This window comes from Babylonia areolata, chromosome 14 (assembly GCF_041734735.1).
Source record: "Babylonia areolata isolate BAREFJ2019XMU chromosome 14, ASM4173473v1, whole genome shotgun sequence".
In the NCBI taxonomy this organism is placed as follows: Eukaryota; Metazoa; Mollusca; class Gastropoda; order Neogastropoda; family Buccinidae; genus Babylonia; species Babylonia areolata.
Genome location: NC_134889.1, coordinates 2,494,158 through 2,508,389, shown reverse-complemented (window position 1 = coordinate 2,508,389; position 14,232 = coordinate 2,494,158). Strand labels below are relative to the sequence as shown.

Below are 14,232 nucleotides of genomic sequence, written 5' to 3'. Positions count from 1 at the left end.
TTCTTCACCCTCATGAAAGTTAGAAGTTATTAAAATCAAAATCCACATTAATAAAAAATCCAACAAATGTAAACAACGTTTTCTTCTCACTATTGAAAAATCACAGCAGTGACAAAACATGTCCATTACGGTCTTGAAACAAGCATACATTCTGAAGGTATGAAACACGATTATTACTAAACTATTTGACAAATACGAAACAGCCGACAACTACAACATTCACATGCAATAATGAAAACTAAGGGATTATTTCAGCTTCAGATCTTCTGAGGGTTCCGTTACATGGACAGACATTCTTTACCACGAAATGCAAGTAAGCAGTTAAAAAACTTAATCTTAAGAATCGTGTTAATAAACATCAAGAATGTTTTTAAAGTTTGCTGCCTATTAAAATCAGTCAGTCTGTTATGAAAAGAGTGTCTTCACGTTATTTAAGAACAATCAAATCAAACAAACACAAAACCCTACCGGTTGCGAAAAATGACCTTTAGGCTACGATTTTATAATATTTACAGACCAATCTCTCAGAACAGGGCAGAAATACCATGGACCTAGCAAGCTGCCCCGTCTGTGCGTCACTTTGGCGTTCCTGGCCGATTTTCTGCACACGATTACCCAGCAATGATGGTATAAATGCCGTTTGTGGCTTATCTCGGCCACACACTGAGCGACCAGAAGAAGGACATTTTGCAGAGAACTGAACAGTCAGCGTCAACATGGTCAGCAAGCTTGCCCTTTTCACACTCGTTATCTGGAGCTGTGTGTCTGGTAAGCTGAGGGTTCCGTGGATTTCATTTCGCGACAGCTAGACGTTTTCGGCTTCAGTTTTACTTTCTCAAGGAGGCTTCACTACGCTGGGACACATCCATACACGCTACATCACATCTGCTAGGCAGATGTCTGACCAGCAGCGTAACCCAACGCCTTTAGTCAGTCCTTGAGTGCATGCGGGCGCCAAAGCCGAGTGGTTAAAGCCGTGTTGGACTTTCAATCTGAAGGTCCCTGGTTCGAATCTCGGTAACATCGCTTGGTGGGTAAAGGGTGGAGAGTTTTCCGATCTCTTAGGTCAACATGTGTGCAGATCTGCTTGTGCCTGAACCCCCTTCGTGTGTATACGCGCGCAGAAAATCAAATAAGCACGTTAAAGATCCTGTGATCCATGCCAGCGTTCGGTGAGTTATAGAAACAAGAACGTACCCAGCATGCACCCCCAGGAAACGTAGTATGGCCGCCTTCATGGCGGGGTAAATAAACTAAACGGTCATCCACGTAAAATGTTCCATGTCTGTCAGGCTGAGCGTGTGTGTGTCCGTGCCTGAAATGTGACTGAATAACACAGGAAACGAATGACGAACGCCCAGTGGCAGCCGTCAGTTGGCAGGTAGGCAGCCTGTTGTGAAAATGACCCCGTGTTTGTAAAGTGCTTAGAGCTTAGTCTCAGACTGAGGATAAGCGCTATACAAGTGTCCAAATCATTCATTCATTCATATATGTGTGTGCCTATCAGAGTGGATTTCTTCCACATAACTCTGCCAGAGGACAACACTCTCGTTGCCATGGGTTCTTTTTCAGTGCGCCAAGTGCGTGCTGCACACGGGACCTCGGTTTATTGTCTCATCCGAATGACGAGACGCTCAATTTGATCTTTTCTGTCAGACTTGGGAGAAAGGGCGAGAGCGGGATTGGAACTCAGACCCTCACGGGCTCTCTATTGGCAGGTGATCGTCTTCACCATTCTGCCGCCTTCCTCTTGCTGGCAGTAGAAGGAGGAAGTGCTTCACGTCATTTTTCATACGGCGCATTTTCCCTCTGATGGATTGCCATGCTTGCAGCTTCGCATGAAGCATACGGTTTTTTGTTGCTTTTATTTATTTATTTATTTATTTTTTTAGGTGAGTTGTAAGAACTTGGTAATGATAATTTGATAGCTAGCTTTATTTCTCTGTCTGTGGATTCCACGCACACACACGCGCGCTCGCACTCACACACACACACCACCACCACCACCATCAACAACAACACACCAAACACACACCGTTCATAATACGTGTATGTCGTGCGTTCCAGAGTTGACTTCATCAAGATTTTGCGCCTTATAAATATTATTATTATTATTAGTAGTAGTATTTTTATGTATTTATCTATTATTTTTTGTTTATTTATTTTATTCATTTATTCTTTTTTGATATTCTTTTTTATTTTATTTTTTAAAATTATTTATTTATTTATTTAATTTATTTTTTCTCAAGGCCTGACTAAGCGCGTTGGGTTACGCTGCTGGTCAGGCATCTGCTTGGCAGATATGGTGTAGCGCATATGGATCTGACCGAACGCAGCGACGCCTCCTTGAGCTACTGATACTGATACTGATACGCGCTCGCACTCACACACACGCACACACGCACACACCACCACCACCACCACCACCAACAACACACCAAACACACACCGTTCATAATACGTGTATGACGTGTGTTTCAGAGTCGTGGCAAAGATGCTTCAGCTACCACTGCCCCCACCACTCCCCGCTCAGCGACTGTGTGCAGGGAACGTGGCAGTGTCAGGCTGATGAGGTACGGAGGATATTCAGTTGGGTCTGACTATGACCACCAGAACAGCAGAGGAAGGCAGCACGCACGCACATGCAAGCAACACGCTTACACAAGAGAGAACCAAAGAGAGCGGTCATTAGAAATCTCATGGAAAGTAAACAAACAGATTTTTTTTTTTTTTATATAAAAAATTAACCAACCAACTAACCAACCAGCCAACCAACAAACCAACCAACCTACCCACCCACCCACCCATCCAACCACCCATTTAACCAACTTCCTACCCACGCAATCAGCCAACCAGCTAACTAACTAACTAACGAACGAACGAACGAAGCAGCCAACCAACCAACTGACCAAACAGCCAACCAATCAACCAAATAACCACCCACCCACCCACCCACCCACCCGTCTACCCACTCAACCAACTAGCCAACCAGCCAACCAGCCAACAGAGCCACAAGGTGGCAGGTTAACTCATCCCTGTGTGTTGTGTGTCACCAGTTCTGTGAAATGCAAACCCACCTCAGCCACGGCAACGCCCCCTGGGTGATCATGGACTGTCGGCCCGCCTCCGTGAGTATAGCATAGCTAGGCATGGTATAGCATAGCTAGGTATAGCACAGCATGGTATAGCATAGCTAGGTATAGCACAGCATGGTACAGCATAGGTAGGTATAGCACAGCATGGTATAGCATAGCTTGGTATAGCACAGCATGGTATAGCATAGCTTGGCATAGCACAGCATGGTATAGCATAGCTAGGTATAGCACAGCATGGTATAGCATAGCTTGGTATAGCACAGCATGGTATATCATAGCTTGGCATAGCATAGCTAGGTATAGCACAGCATGGTATAGCATAGCTAGGTATAGCACAGCATGGTACAGCATAGCTAGGTATAGCACAGCATGGCATAGCTTTGCTTGGCAAAGCACAGCGTGGTATAGCATAGGTACGCAAAGCTTTTTTTTTTCTTTTCTCAATGCCTGACCAAGCGCGTTGGATTACGCTGCTGGTCAGGCATCTGCTTGGCAGATGTGGTGTAGCGTATATGGATTTGTCCGAATGCACTAACGCCTCTGTTTCAGTTTCAGTTTCAGTAGCTCAAGGAGGCGTCACTGAGTAACGCCTCTTTGAGCTACTGATACTGATACCGATAGGCAAAGCACAGCGTGGTATAGCATAGCTAGGCATAGCACAGCGTGGTATAGCATAGCTAGGCATAGCACAGCGTCGTGTAATATAGCCAGGAAAAGCACAGCATAGTTTTGCATCATCTGATAACAAGGCATAGCATAACATTGTATGGTCTAGTCCAGTGCTGTCTACTCTGGTCTAGTCTAGCTAAGGCTAGCGTGGTGGCATGGGAAGGCATAGCCTGACATGTCATAGTATGGCATGGCACAGTGCAGCTTGACATAGCACTATGACCTCCAGGACAGCAATGGAAGCAACTACTGTCCCGACTATTTGGGCTAGAATTTTGATTATAGTGAAGAGTGTCTTGCCCAAGTTACATCCCCACTCTCTCGGCCAAGAGGGTTTTAGGACAGTCGGCGTTGGGGATGGTTCCCAAAGGCCAGCTAGCCCCCAAGGCTGCAGCACTAAGAGCCAGTGCAATCTTCTCTCCCAGTTCGAGACTCACAGTCCTTCACAAAAGACTGAGCTGTAAATGACTTCCCATTGCAATGGAGAAACCACTGATAATACATCTCTCATGCTGCTGTTGGCCAAACTGTAAACTTACGTCAATCTGTAATATCAGCTGAGCGTTCGGCCAATTCCATTTTAAAACGAAATAGCCCTGCATTCGTCTTTAAACCGGCACTGAACAACTGCAATTGTATTTTCGCTGAAATAACGGATTTTTTTTCAAACGTATTTTTCAAGCTGTTTAATGGTGCACGTGTGCTGGACACAGGGGTCAGTGTGTTCGGTCATTGACCACTGGTTGACCACACGCTCTCTGCGCGTTCTAACATCGTCTCACTATTCTTAACATGTCATTCTAACATGTTTGCTTTTGTGAAGCGGTGCTTGGCTTTTTGTGAGGTCTGTACCACAGGGTATACTACAGCAAAGAAAAAAACAAAACAAACAAAAACAAAACACGAAAAAAACAACAAAAAAACCAATGTATCACAGACCGATCTTTACCTAGCATAGCATTGCATAGCACAATATAGATGATTTGAGCAAACAACAACAACAACAACAACAACAACAATAATAATAATAATAATAATAACTTAGCAGATCAAAGAACAGCACATACTAATGATACTGATACCACTACTACAAACAATGATAAGTACAGAAGAAGAAGTAGACACAGAACAACAGTAACCACAACGATGTCTAGCAGTCAGCATAGTAACAACAGTAACCACAACGATGTCTAGCAGTCAGCATAGTAACAACAGTAACCACAACGATGTCTAGCAGTCAGCATAGTAACAACAGTAACCACAACGATGTCTAGCAGTCAGCTAGGTAACAACAACAGTAACCACAACGATGTCTAGCAGTCAGCTAGGTAACAACAACAGTAACCACAACGATGTCTAGCAGTCAGCATAGTAACAACAACAGTAACCACAACGATGTCTAGCAGTCAGCATAGTAACAACAACAGTAACCACAACGATGTCTAGCAGTCAGCATAGTAACAACAGTAACCACAACGATGTCTAGCAGTCAGCTAGGTAACAACAACAGTAACCACAACGATGTCTAGCAGTCAGCTAGGTAACAACAGTAACCACAACGATGTCTAGCAGTCAGCTAGGTAACAACAGTAACCACAACGATGTCTAGCAGTCAGCATAGTAACAACAGTAACCACAACGATGTCTAGCAGTCAGCTAGGTAACAACAGTAACCACAACGATGTCTAGCAGTCAACTAGGCAACAACAGTAACCACAACGATGTCTAGCAGTCAGCTAGGTAACAACAGTAACCACAACGATGTCTAGCAGTCAGCTAGGTAACAACAGTAACCACAACGATGTCTAGCAGTCAGCTAGGTAACAACAGTAACCACAACGATATCTAGCAGTCAGCTAGGTAACAACAGTAACCACAACGATGTCTAGCAGTCAGCTAGGTAACAACAGTAACCACAACGATGTCTAGCAGTCAGCTAGGTAACAACAGTAACCACAACGATGTCTAGCAGTCAGCTAGGTAACAACGACAGTAACCACAACGATGTCTAGCAGTCAGCTAGGTAACAACAGTAACCACAACGATGTCTAGCAGTCAGCTAGGTAACAACAACAGTAACCATAACGATGTCTAGCAGTCAGCTAGGTAACAACAGTAACCACAACGATGTCTAGCAGTCAGCTAGGTAACAACAGTAACCACAACGATGTCTAGCAGTCAGCTAGGTAACAACAGTAACCACAACGATGTCTAGCAGTCAGCTAGGTAACAACGACAGTAACCACAACGATGTCTAGCAGTCAGCTAGGTAACAACGACAGTAACCACAACGATGTCTAGCAGTCAGCTAGGTAACAACAGTAACCACAACGATGTCTAGCAGTCAGCTAGGTAACAACAACAGTAACCACAACGATGTCTAGCAGTCAGCAGGGTAACAACAACAGTAACCACAACGATGTCTAGCAGTCAGCATAGTAACAACAGTAACCACAACGATGTCTAGCAGTCAGCTAGGTAACAACAGTAACCACAACGATGTCTAGCAGTCAGCTAGGTAACAACAGTAACCACAACGATGTCTAGCAGTCAGCTGGGAATGTTTATCATGATGACAACGACCATGAAGACGACCATAACAACGACGACCACCACAAGGACGAAAACATTGACGGCGACGACGACCATGACGACAACAATGACCATGACGACGACGACGACCATGACGACAACAATGACCATGACGACGACGACGACCATGACGACAACAATGACCATGACGACGACGACGACCATGACGACAACAATGACCATGACGGCGACGACGACCATGACGACAACAATGACCATGACGGCGACGACGACCATGACGACAACAATGACCATGACGACGACGACGACCATGACGACAACAATGACCATGACGGCGACGACGACCATGACGACAACAATGACCATGACGGCGACGACGACCATGACGACAACAATGACCATGACGACGACGACGACAACAGTGACGACGACGACGACGACCATGACGTCAACAATGACCATGACGACGACGACGACAACAGTGACGACGACGACGACGACCATGACGTCAACAATGACCATGACGACGACGACGACCATGACGTCAACAATGACCATGACGACGACGACGACGACCATGACGACAACAATCACCATGACGACGACGACGACGACGACGATCATGACGTCAACAATGACCATGACGACGACGACGACCGTGACGTCAACAATGACCATGACGACGACGACGACCATGACGTCAACAATGACCATGACGACGACGACGATCATGACGTCAACAATGACCATGACGACGACGACGACCGTGACGACAACAATGACCATGACGACGACGACGACAACGACTATGACGTCAACAATGACCATGACGACGACGACGATCATGACGTCAACAATGACCATGACGACGACGACGACCATGACGACAACAATGACCATGACGACGACGACCATGATGACAACAATGAGGAAAACGACAACGACAATGACGACGACGACGACGACGATGACGACAGCGATGACGACAGCTGACGACGACGCTGGCTGACTACGCAGGAGGTCCCGGACTGCTGGGGGACGCAGGCCCAGAACGACCCGGCCTGTGACCCCAACAAGCACGACAGGATCTGCCACTGGTGCTGTATCGATGAGCAGTGCATCAGAGACCTCACCACAGGCATCTTCCCCACCAACACCGCTGCCCCCTCAACCACGGCGGCCACTGCTACTACTACGGGAGCTACCGGGGCTACCGGGGCTACAGGAGCTACTGGGGCTACCGGAACTACAGGGGCTACCGGAGCTACAGGGGCTACCGGGGCTACGGGGGTCTCTGGGACTACCATGGACTCTACTACAACGACCGATAAGCGTACGAGTAGTTGTATTGCTGTGTGTGTGTGTGTGTGTGTGTGTAACTGTGTGTGTGTGTGTGTGTGTGTGTAACTGTGTGTGTGTGTGTGTGTGTAACTGTGTGTGTGTGTGTGTGTGTGTGTGTGTGTGTGTGTGTGTGTGTAACTCTGTGTGTGTGTGTGTGTGTGTGTGTGTGTGTGTGTAACTGTGTGTGTGTGTGTGTGTGTGTGTGTGTGTGTGTGTGTGTGTGTAACTCTGTGTGTGTGTGTGTAACTCTGTGTGTGTTTGTGTGTGTAACTCTGTGTGTGTGTGAGTGAGTGTGTGTGTGTGTGTGTATGTGTAGCTGTGTGTAACTCTGTGTGTGTGTGTGTGTGTGTGTGTGTGTGTGTGTGTGTGTGTGCAGCCTGCCAGGACCTGTTTCTCGGGGACTGTGCTACAGAGTATGGAGGCCGCTGCTCTGAGCCCCTCATTGCTCAGCTCTGCGCCCTGACCTGCAACCTCTGTGAGTCCTGGCATAGCATAGCATAGCATGGCATGGCATGGCATAGCATAGCTTGACATGGCATAACGTAGCATAGCATGACATAGGATAGCACAGCATATCATAGCTTAGCATGGCATGGCATAGCATATTATAGTATAGCATAGCATAGTATGGCATGGCATGGCATGGCATGGCGTAGGATAGCATATCATAGCGTAGCATATTATGGCATGACATAGCATGGCATGGAATAGCATGCCGTTGCACAGCATGGCATAGCTAAACATGCATATTTGAGCACAGTACTTTATTGCACATTGTATCATGGAAGAGTATACCACAGCATGGCATTGTATAGACATGTACCTTTTTTATGTGTATGACCGTTTTGTTTATTTACCCACGCCATGTAGGCAGCCATGCTCCGTTTTCAGGGTGTGCATGCTGGATATGTTCTTGTTTCCATAACCCACCGAACGCTGACATGGATTACAGGATCTTTAACGTGCGTATTTGATCTTCTGCGTGCGTGTACACACGAAGGGGGTTTAGGCACTAGCAGGTCTGCACATTTGTCTGCACAACAACAACAACAACAACAACAACTACTACTAATTTGTTGTAGTTAGTTCATAAAGGATCACAATAACTTGTAGCGCAACTTCCAGAAAAGAAAAGGAAAGAAGAAGTAAATGTACGTCTGATGTTTCTTTGTCTACCCAGGTTGATCATACACTTCCGGGGACAGAAGACCCTTTCCAGCATAACTCATCAGCCGTCCCCCCCCCCCCTCCACGCCCCAGCCACTTGAGCGCTGTTTTGGATACAGCACCGTTACTATGGTTGTGTTTTTGAAATAAAACGTCATGCTTTGTGTTGTTCAATTGGCACGTGTTTGTTGTTTGGTTGCTTTGTGGTGGTGGTAGTCTGGGGTGTCCATAGGTCAGAGGTGGATTTGGGCGGAAAAGTCTTCATCTTTGTTTTTGTTTTGCCAACTCTTCTGTTTCTGTCCTTTGTCAGTGTGTGTGTGTGTGTGTGTGTGTGTGTGTGTGTGTGCGTGCGTGCACTTGTACGCATGAATATAAACACGTGCTCTCTCTCACACACACACACACACACATTGACACACGCACTACCCATCACTGTCCTCTGTACACTCAGTTGAACACCAGCTGGGGCCGTAGTCAAGACAACGTTAAATTCATTTTGCCTTCAGGCAAGTTATCTTTGAGCTGGTTGGGACCAGCGGGTACAGTTTACCTTGAAGGATAAGTTATCTTCGTATTCAAGACACACGCCGTTGGCTCAGACAGCAAACCCATCAGCTTTAAAAAAAAAAAAAAAAAATCCCAACAATTTCCCGTCTGCACATGCTCTCAGTTTCAATTCTCATCGCTGGCACCACAGCTCTATTGTCGAGAGAGTTCGCAAAACACGTGCTATCCGTAAAGCACGCCTGTCTTCCCTTTAAAAAAAAAAAAAAGAAAGAAAAATGCTGCAAAAGGATCCGCCATATTTACCTCTGCTTCGTGGGCAGTCACCCTTGGCAGGTAGTAAGGGTACATTGCCTTCGGGTTTGTAGACACACGGGTAGACTCTTGTGTTCATGACTACTGGATATTGCTTACCCTCGGGCAGTTTGCCTTGCCTCAGGCAGATTACCCGCAGGTACACATTTACCCTCAGGCACGATGTTCTCTTGACTTCAGCCCCAGATGGGGCTGTCAATATATCAAGGCCTCATTGCCTGCTAACCACAATTTCATCGTACACTTGCAGAATCCCGTCACTTCGTTACAACACAGAAAGCAGCAATTATGTACCGTCAGCCTATTTGTGTCTCTGTATCAGTGGGCAGTGTTTTAAATTGCTTGCGACAAGCAATATGACTTCCAATGGAAGTGAAATGAAGTGACCATCATTTACATTATTTTGCCTGTATATACATTGTGAATCCTGCGTGTGTCTTTCCACAATCATTACGCATGATCCATTCTTAACCAGATTTTTTACACACGTATACACATATGAACGCACACATCACACACACTGACACACACACACACACACACACACACACACACACACACACACACACACACACACACACACACATTTATATGTATTGGTTTTCATGTCAGTGTGAGATAAGGGTGGTAAACGTTATAACTAAAATATTGATGACGCAGTGGCAGGGAGGGAGGGAGAGAGACAGAGACAGAGACACAGACAGAGAGAGAGACAGAGACTGATAGATACAGAGACAGAAACAGAAAGACAGAGAAACAGAGAGAGAGAGACAGAGACTGATAGATACAGAGACAGAAACAGAAAGACAGAGGAACAGAGAGAGAGAGACAGACTGATAGATACAGACACAGAAACAGAAAGACAGAGGAACAGAGAGAGAGACAGAGACTGATAGTGAGAGATACAGACACAGAAAGACAGAGGAACAGACAGAGAGAGAGACAGAGACTGATAGATACAGACACAGAAACAGAAAGACAGAGAAACAGAGAGACAGAGAGACAGAGACTGATAGATACAGACACAGAAACAGAAAGACAGAGAAACAGAGAGACAGAGAGACAGAGACTGATAGATACAGAGACAGACACAGAAAGACAGAGAGAGAGACAGAGACTGATAGATACAGAGACAGAAACAGAAAGACAGTGAAACAGACAGAGAGAGACAGAGACTGATAGATACAGAGACAGACACAGAAAGACAAAGAAACAGACAGAGAGAGAGACAGAGACTGATAGATACAGAGACAGAAACAGAAAGACAGAGAGAGAGACAGAGACTGATAGATACAGAGACAAACAGAAAGACAGTGAAACAGACAGAGACAGAGACTGATAGATACAGAGACAGACACAGAAAGACAAAGAAACAGACAGAGAGAGAGACAGAGACTGATAGATACAGAGACAGAAACAGAAAGACAGAGGAACACAGAGAGAGACAGAGAGAGACAGAGACTGATAGATACAGAGACAGACACAGAAAGACAGAGGAACAGAGAGAGAGAGAGAGACTGATAGATACAGAGACAGACACAGAAAGACAGAGAAACAGACAGAGAGAGAGACAGAGACTGATAGATACAGAGACAGAAACAGAAAGACAGAAACAGAGAGAGAGAGAGAGAGAGAGAGACAGAGACTGATAGATACAGAGACAGAAACAGAAAGACAGAGGAACAGAGAGAGAGAGAGACAGAGACTGATAGATACAGAGACAGAAACAGAAAGACAGTGAAACAGACAGAGAGAGACAGAGACTGATAGATACAGACACAGAAACAGAAAGACAGAGAAACAGAGAGACAGAGACTGATAGATACAGACACAGAAACAGAAAGACAGAGAAACAGAGAGACAGAGAGACAGAGACTGATAGATACAGACACAGAAACAGAAAGACAGAGGAACAGAGAGAGAGACAGAGACTAATAGTGAGAGATAGACACAGAAACAGAAAGACAGAGAAACAGAGAGACAGAGAGACAGAGACTGATAGATACAGACACAGAAACAGAAAGACAGAGGAACAGAGAGAGAGAGAGAGACAGAGACTGATAGATACAGACACAGAAACAGAAAGACAGAGGAACAGAGAGAGAGAGAGAGACAGAGACTGATAGATACATGCATGAATGATCACTACAGACAGTAAACCAATATTATTGAATGAATGACGGTATAGTTATGCTGTTACACACTCCTTCATTTGGGGGCCTTGGCCTATAATGAATAAATCATTCAGTCTGTCTCTCTCTGTCTGTGTCTCTGTCTGTGACTTTGTGTCTGTCTGTCTGTCTGTCTGTCCGTCTATCACACACACACACACACTGTGACAGAGCGAGTTTCGAATGCCTGTGGCCAGAGGAAGAACGACATTTTTGTTTGTACATTTCGAATACCTGTATGAATGTGAAAATGTTTTGCACGTGGTAAGTGTGGGTGAATCGTGAGCTGTGCATGTTCATGTGTGTGTGTGTGCGTATATGTATGTGCTGTAACGTCAGTCTGAATGCATCAGAGCTCGGGTGATGTGGTCTGTGTGCCGTGAATGTTCCGAACATCAGGGCTCCATGTTGACTGGCCACGGAGTGGAGGGACCTTGAACTGGGATGTTCACTGAGGAGTTTTCCCACGAGTGAGTGGGGTGGACACTACTGTAAGTAGGCTGTTGTCCGGGCGATCCTGGGACTGGGTCATCAGGTTATGCAAAGAAAATTTAAATTGACTTGTGATAGTCAAGACATTTGTTCCTGTGTTTAAGATTAATTTTTTTCCAGGATGAAGAGAGTGAATGAAAGATTTTTTTCTTGGTTTTAATAATTATAATTGGCTCAGGGAAAAATTCCTTGTGTCTGTTTTTTTGTTTGTTTACTGAGAGAGTGAGAGACTGAAGACTGAACTTGCAAAAATATTTCTTCCATTATCTTGTCTGTCTCCTCACCCACTTAGTAACACACACACACACACACACACACACACACACACACACACACACACACACACACACACACACACACACACACACACACACACACACACACACACACACACACACACACACAGAGTCTGTCTGTCTCTCTGTCCCTCTTTCTCCGTTTCTCAAATCCAGTTTGGTTTACTCAGGCGCCACTCTGTGGAACTCACTCCCAGCAACAGTTAAACAACACCGCTGCCCTGCTACCTTCAAAAAAACATTGCCTTTCCCACCTTATGACAGTGTAATGTCCACTTTGTTCATACCGATTAACTATTGGTGTGTACGGTTACCCAGGTCCCCCCCACTCCCCCACCTCATCATATCATATTGTACCCCTGTTTTTTATGGGTGTGAATTGAAGTATTATTTCATAATATTTCATTCGTTTGTAATGCATGCTTCTCCTGTTTGCTTCTTCGGTTCTTACATTTCTTTCCATATATGTAGTTATATATTCGTTCAGTAGTTGCCAGTTGCTCAATTGTCAATTCGGTGCATTGATGTATGTGTACCGATAAGCACATAGTTCTTATATATATATATATATGTGTGTGTGTGTGTGTGTGTGTGTGTGTGTGTGTGTGTGTGTGTGTGTGTGTGTGTTGATTAGATGATAAAATGCATGTCACTTTGTCTTCCTTACTGACCTGCTGTTCCATGTAATATGAGGTTAGCTGTTTGTTAGTTAATATTGTTTTATTCTCTCTCTCTCTCTCTCTCTCTCTCTCTCTCTCTCTCTGAGCCTGCCTCTGTCTGTCTGTCTGTCTGTCTGTCTCTCGTTCACCTGTGACATTTTTATTCTCATTCTATTTATATGTTAAATTATGCTTCCTTTGGCAATGAGCACCCCCACCCCTGTTATTGCTATGTGTATTTCTTTTTTATATTAGACTTACTGTTTTATATTCACATTAGTATATTTTTTTAACATACATAATGTATGCTTATGTGTGTGTAAGTGTGCATATGCGAGAGAGAGAGAGAGAGAGAGAGTGAGTGAGTGAGAGAGAGAGAGAGAGAAAGAGAGAGAGAGAGAGAGAGAGAGTGTGTGTGTGTGTTCTGTTTTTTTGTTTTTTGTGTGTTTTTTTTGGGTTTTTGTTTGTTTGCTTGTTTGTTTATTTTTACCATGCTTATGCCATTATGTAGTATTGTAATCGCATTCTATGACCTTACGTAGCATTGTGTAGTGCATGCAATGACATATATAATGTAGTATTGTACAGTGTAGACCCTGTTTCAGGGCGGGGACTGGATGAAAAAAAGCGCGCCAGTGCTTATCTATTATCCTCGATAATAAAGGATTTGTCTTGTCTTGTCTTGTCTTGTCTCACTCTCTCTCTCTCTGCCTCTGTCTGTCTGTCTGTCTGTGTCTCTGTCTCACTCTGTATACCTCACTTACTGCTCTTGTAAAGACCCCGACCCTTGTACATTCACCAAGAATAACACACACACACACACACACACACACACACACACACACACACACACACACACACACATAGGCAACAAGAATATGATTTCACTATAGTTCTTAGTTCACTGACATATCCTTCTGTATGGTGGGGAGGGGGAGGGTCAGAGTTCACGAGTTTCGCACAAATCTTC

General features: G+C 44.9%; 1 protein-coding gene across 1 annotated transcript; it reads left to right on the top strand.

Moving 5' to 3' along the window:
* The first annotated feature begins 716 nt into the window (after positions 1 to 716).
* LOC143289405 (uncharacterized) lies at positions 717 to 8,963 on the top strand. Its single transcript, XM_076598369.1, has 6 exons — positions 717 to 768; positions 2,482 to 2,573; positions 3,057 to 3,128; positions 7,335 to 7,650; positions 8,035 to 8,133; positions 8,839 to 8,963. The coding sequence occupies exons 1-6, from the start codon at positions 717 to 719 to the stop codon at positions 8,841 to 8,843; spliced, it is 636 nt and encodes a 211-aa protein (XP_076454484.1). The 3' UTR covers positions 8,844 to 8,963.
* Positions 8,964 to 14,232: the final 5,269 nt, after the last annotated feature.

Excerpts from the sequence above, each read along its gene's own strand:
- LOC143289405 (XM_076598369.1), top strand. The coding sequence starts at position 717 with ATGGTCAGCAAGCTTGCCCTTTTCACACTCGTTATCTGGAGCTGTGTG. Across the intron at positions 3,129-7,334 it reads TGGACTGTCGGCCCGCCTCC|GAGGTCCCGGACTGCTGGGG; the intron begins GTGAGTATAGCA and ends CTGACTACGCAG. Across the intron at positions 7,651-8,034 it reads TACTACAACGACCGATAAGC|CCTGCCAGGACCTGTTTCTC; the intron begins GTACGAGTAGTT and ends GTGTGTGTGCAG.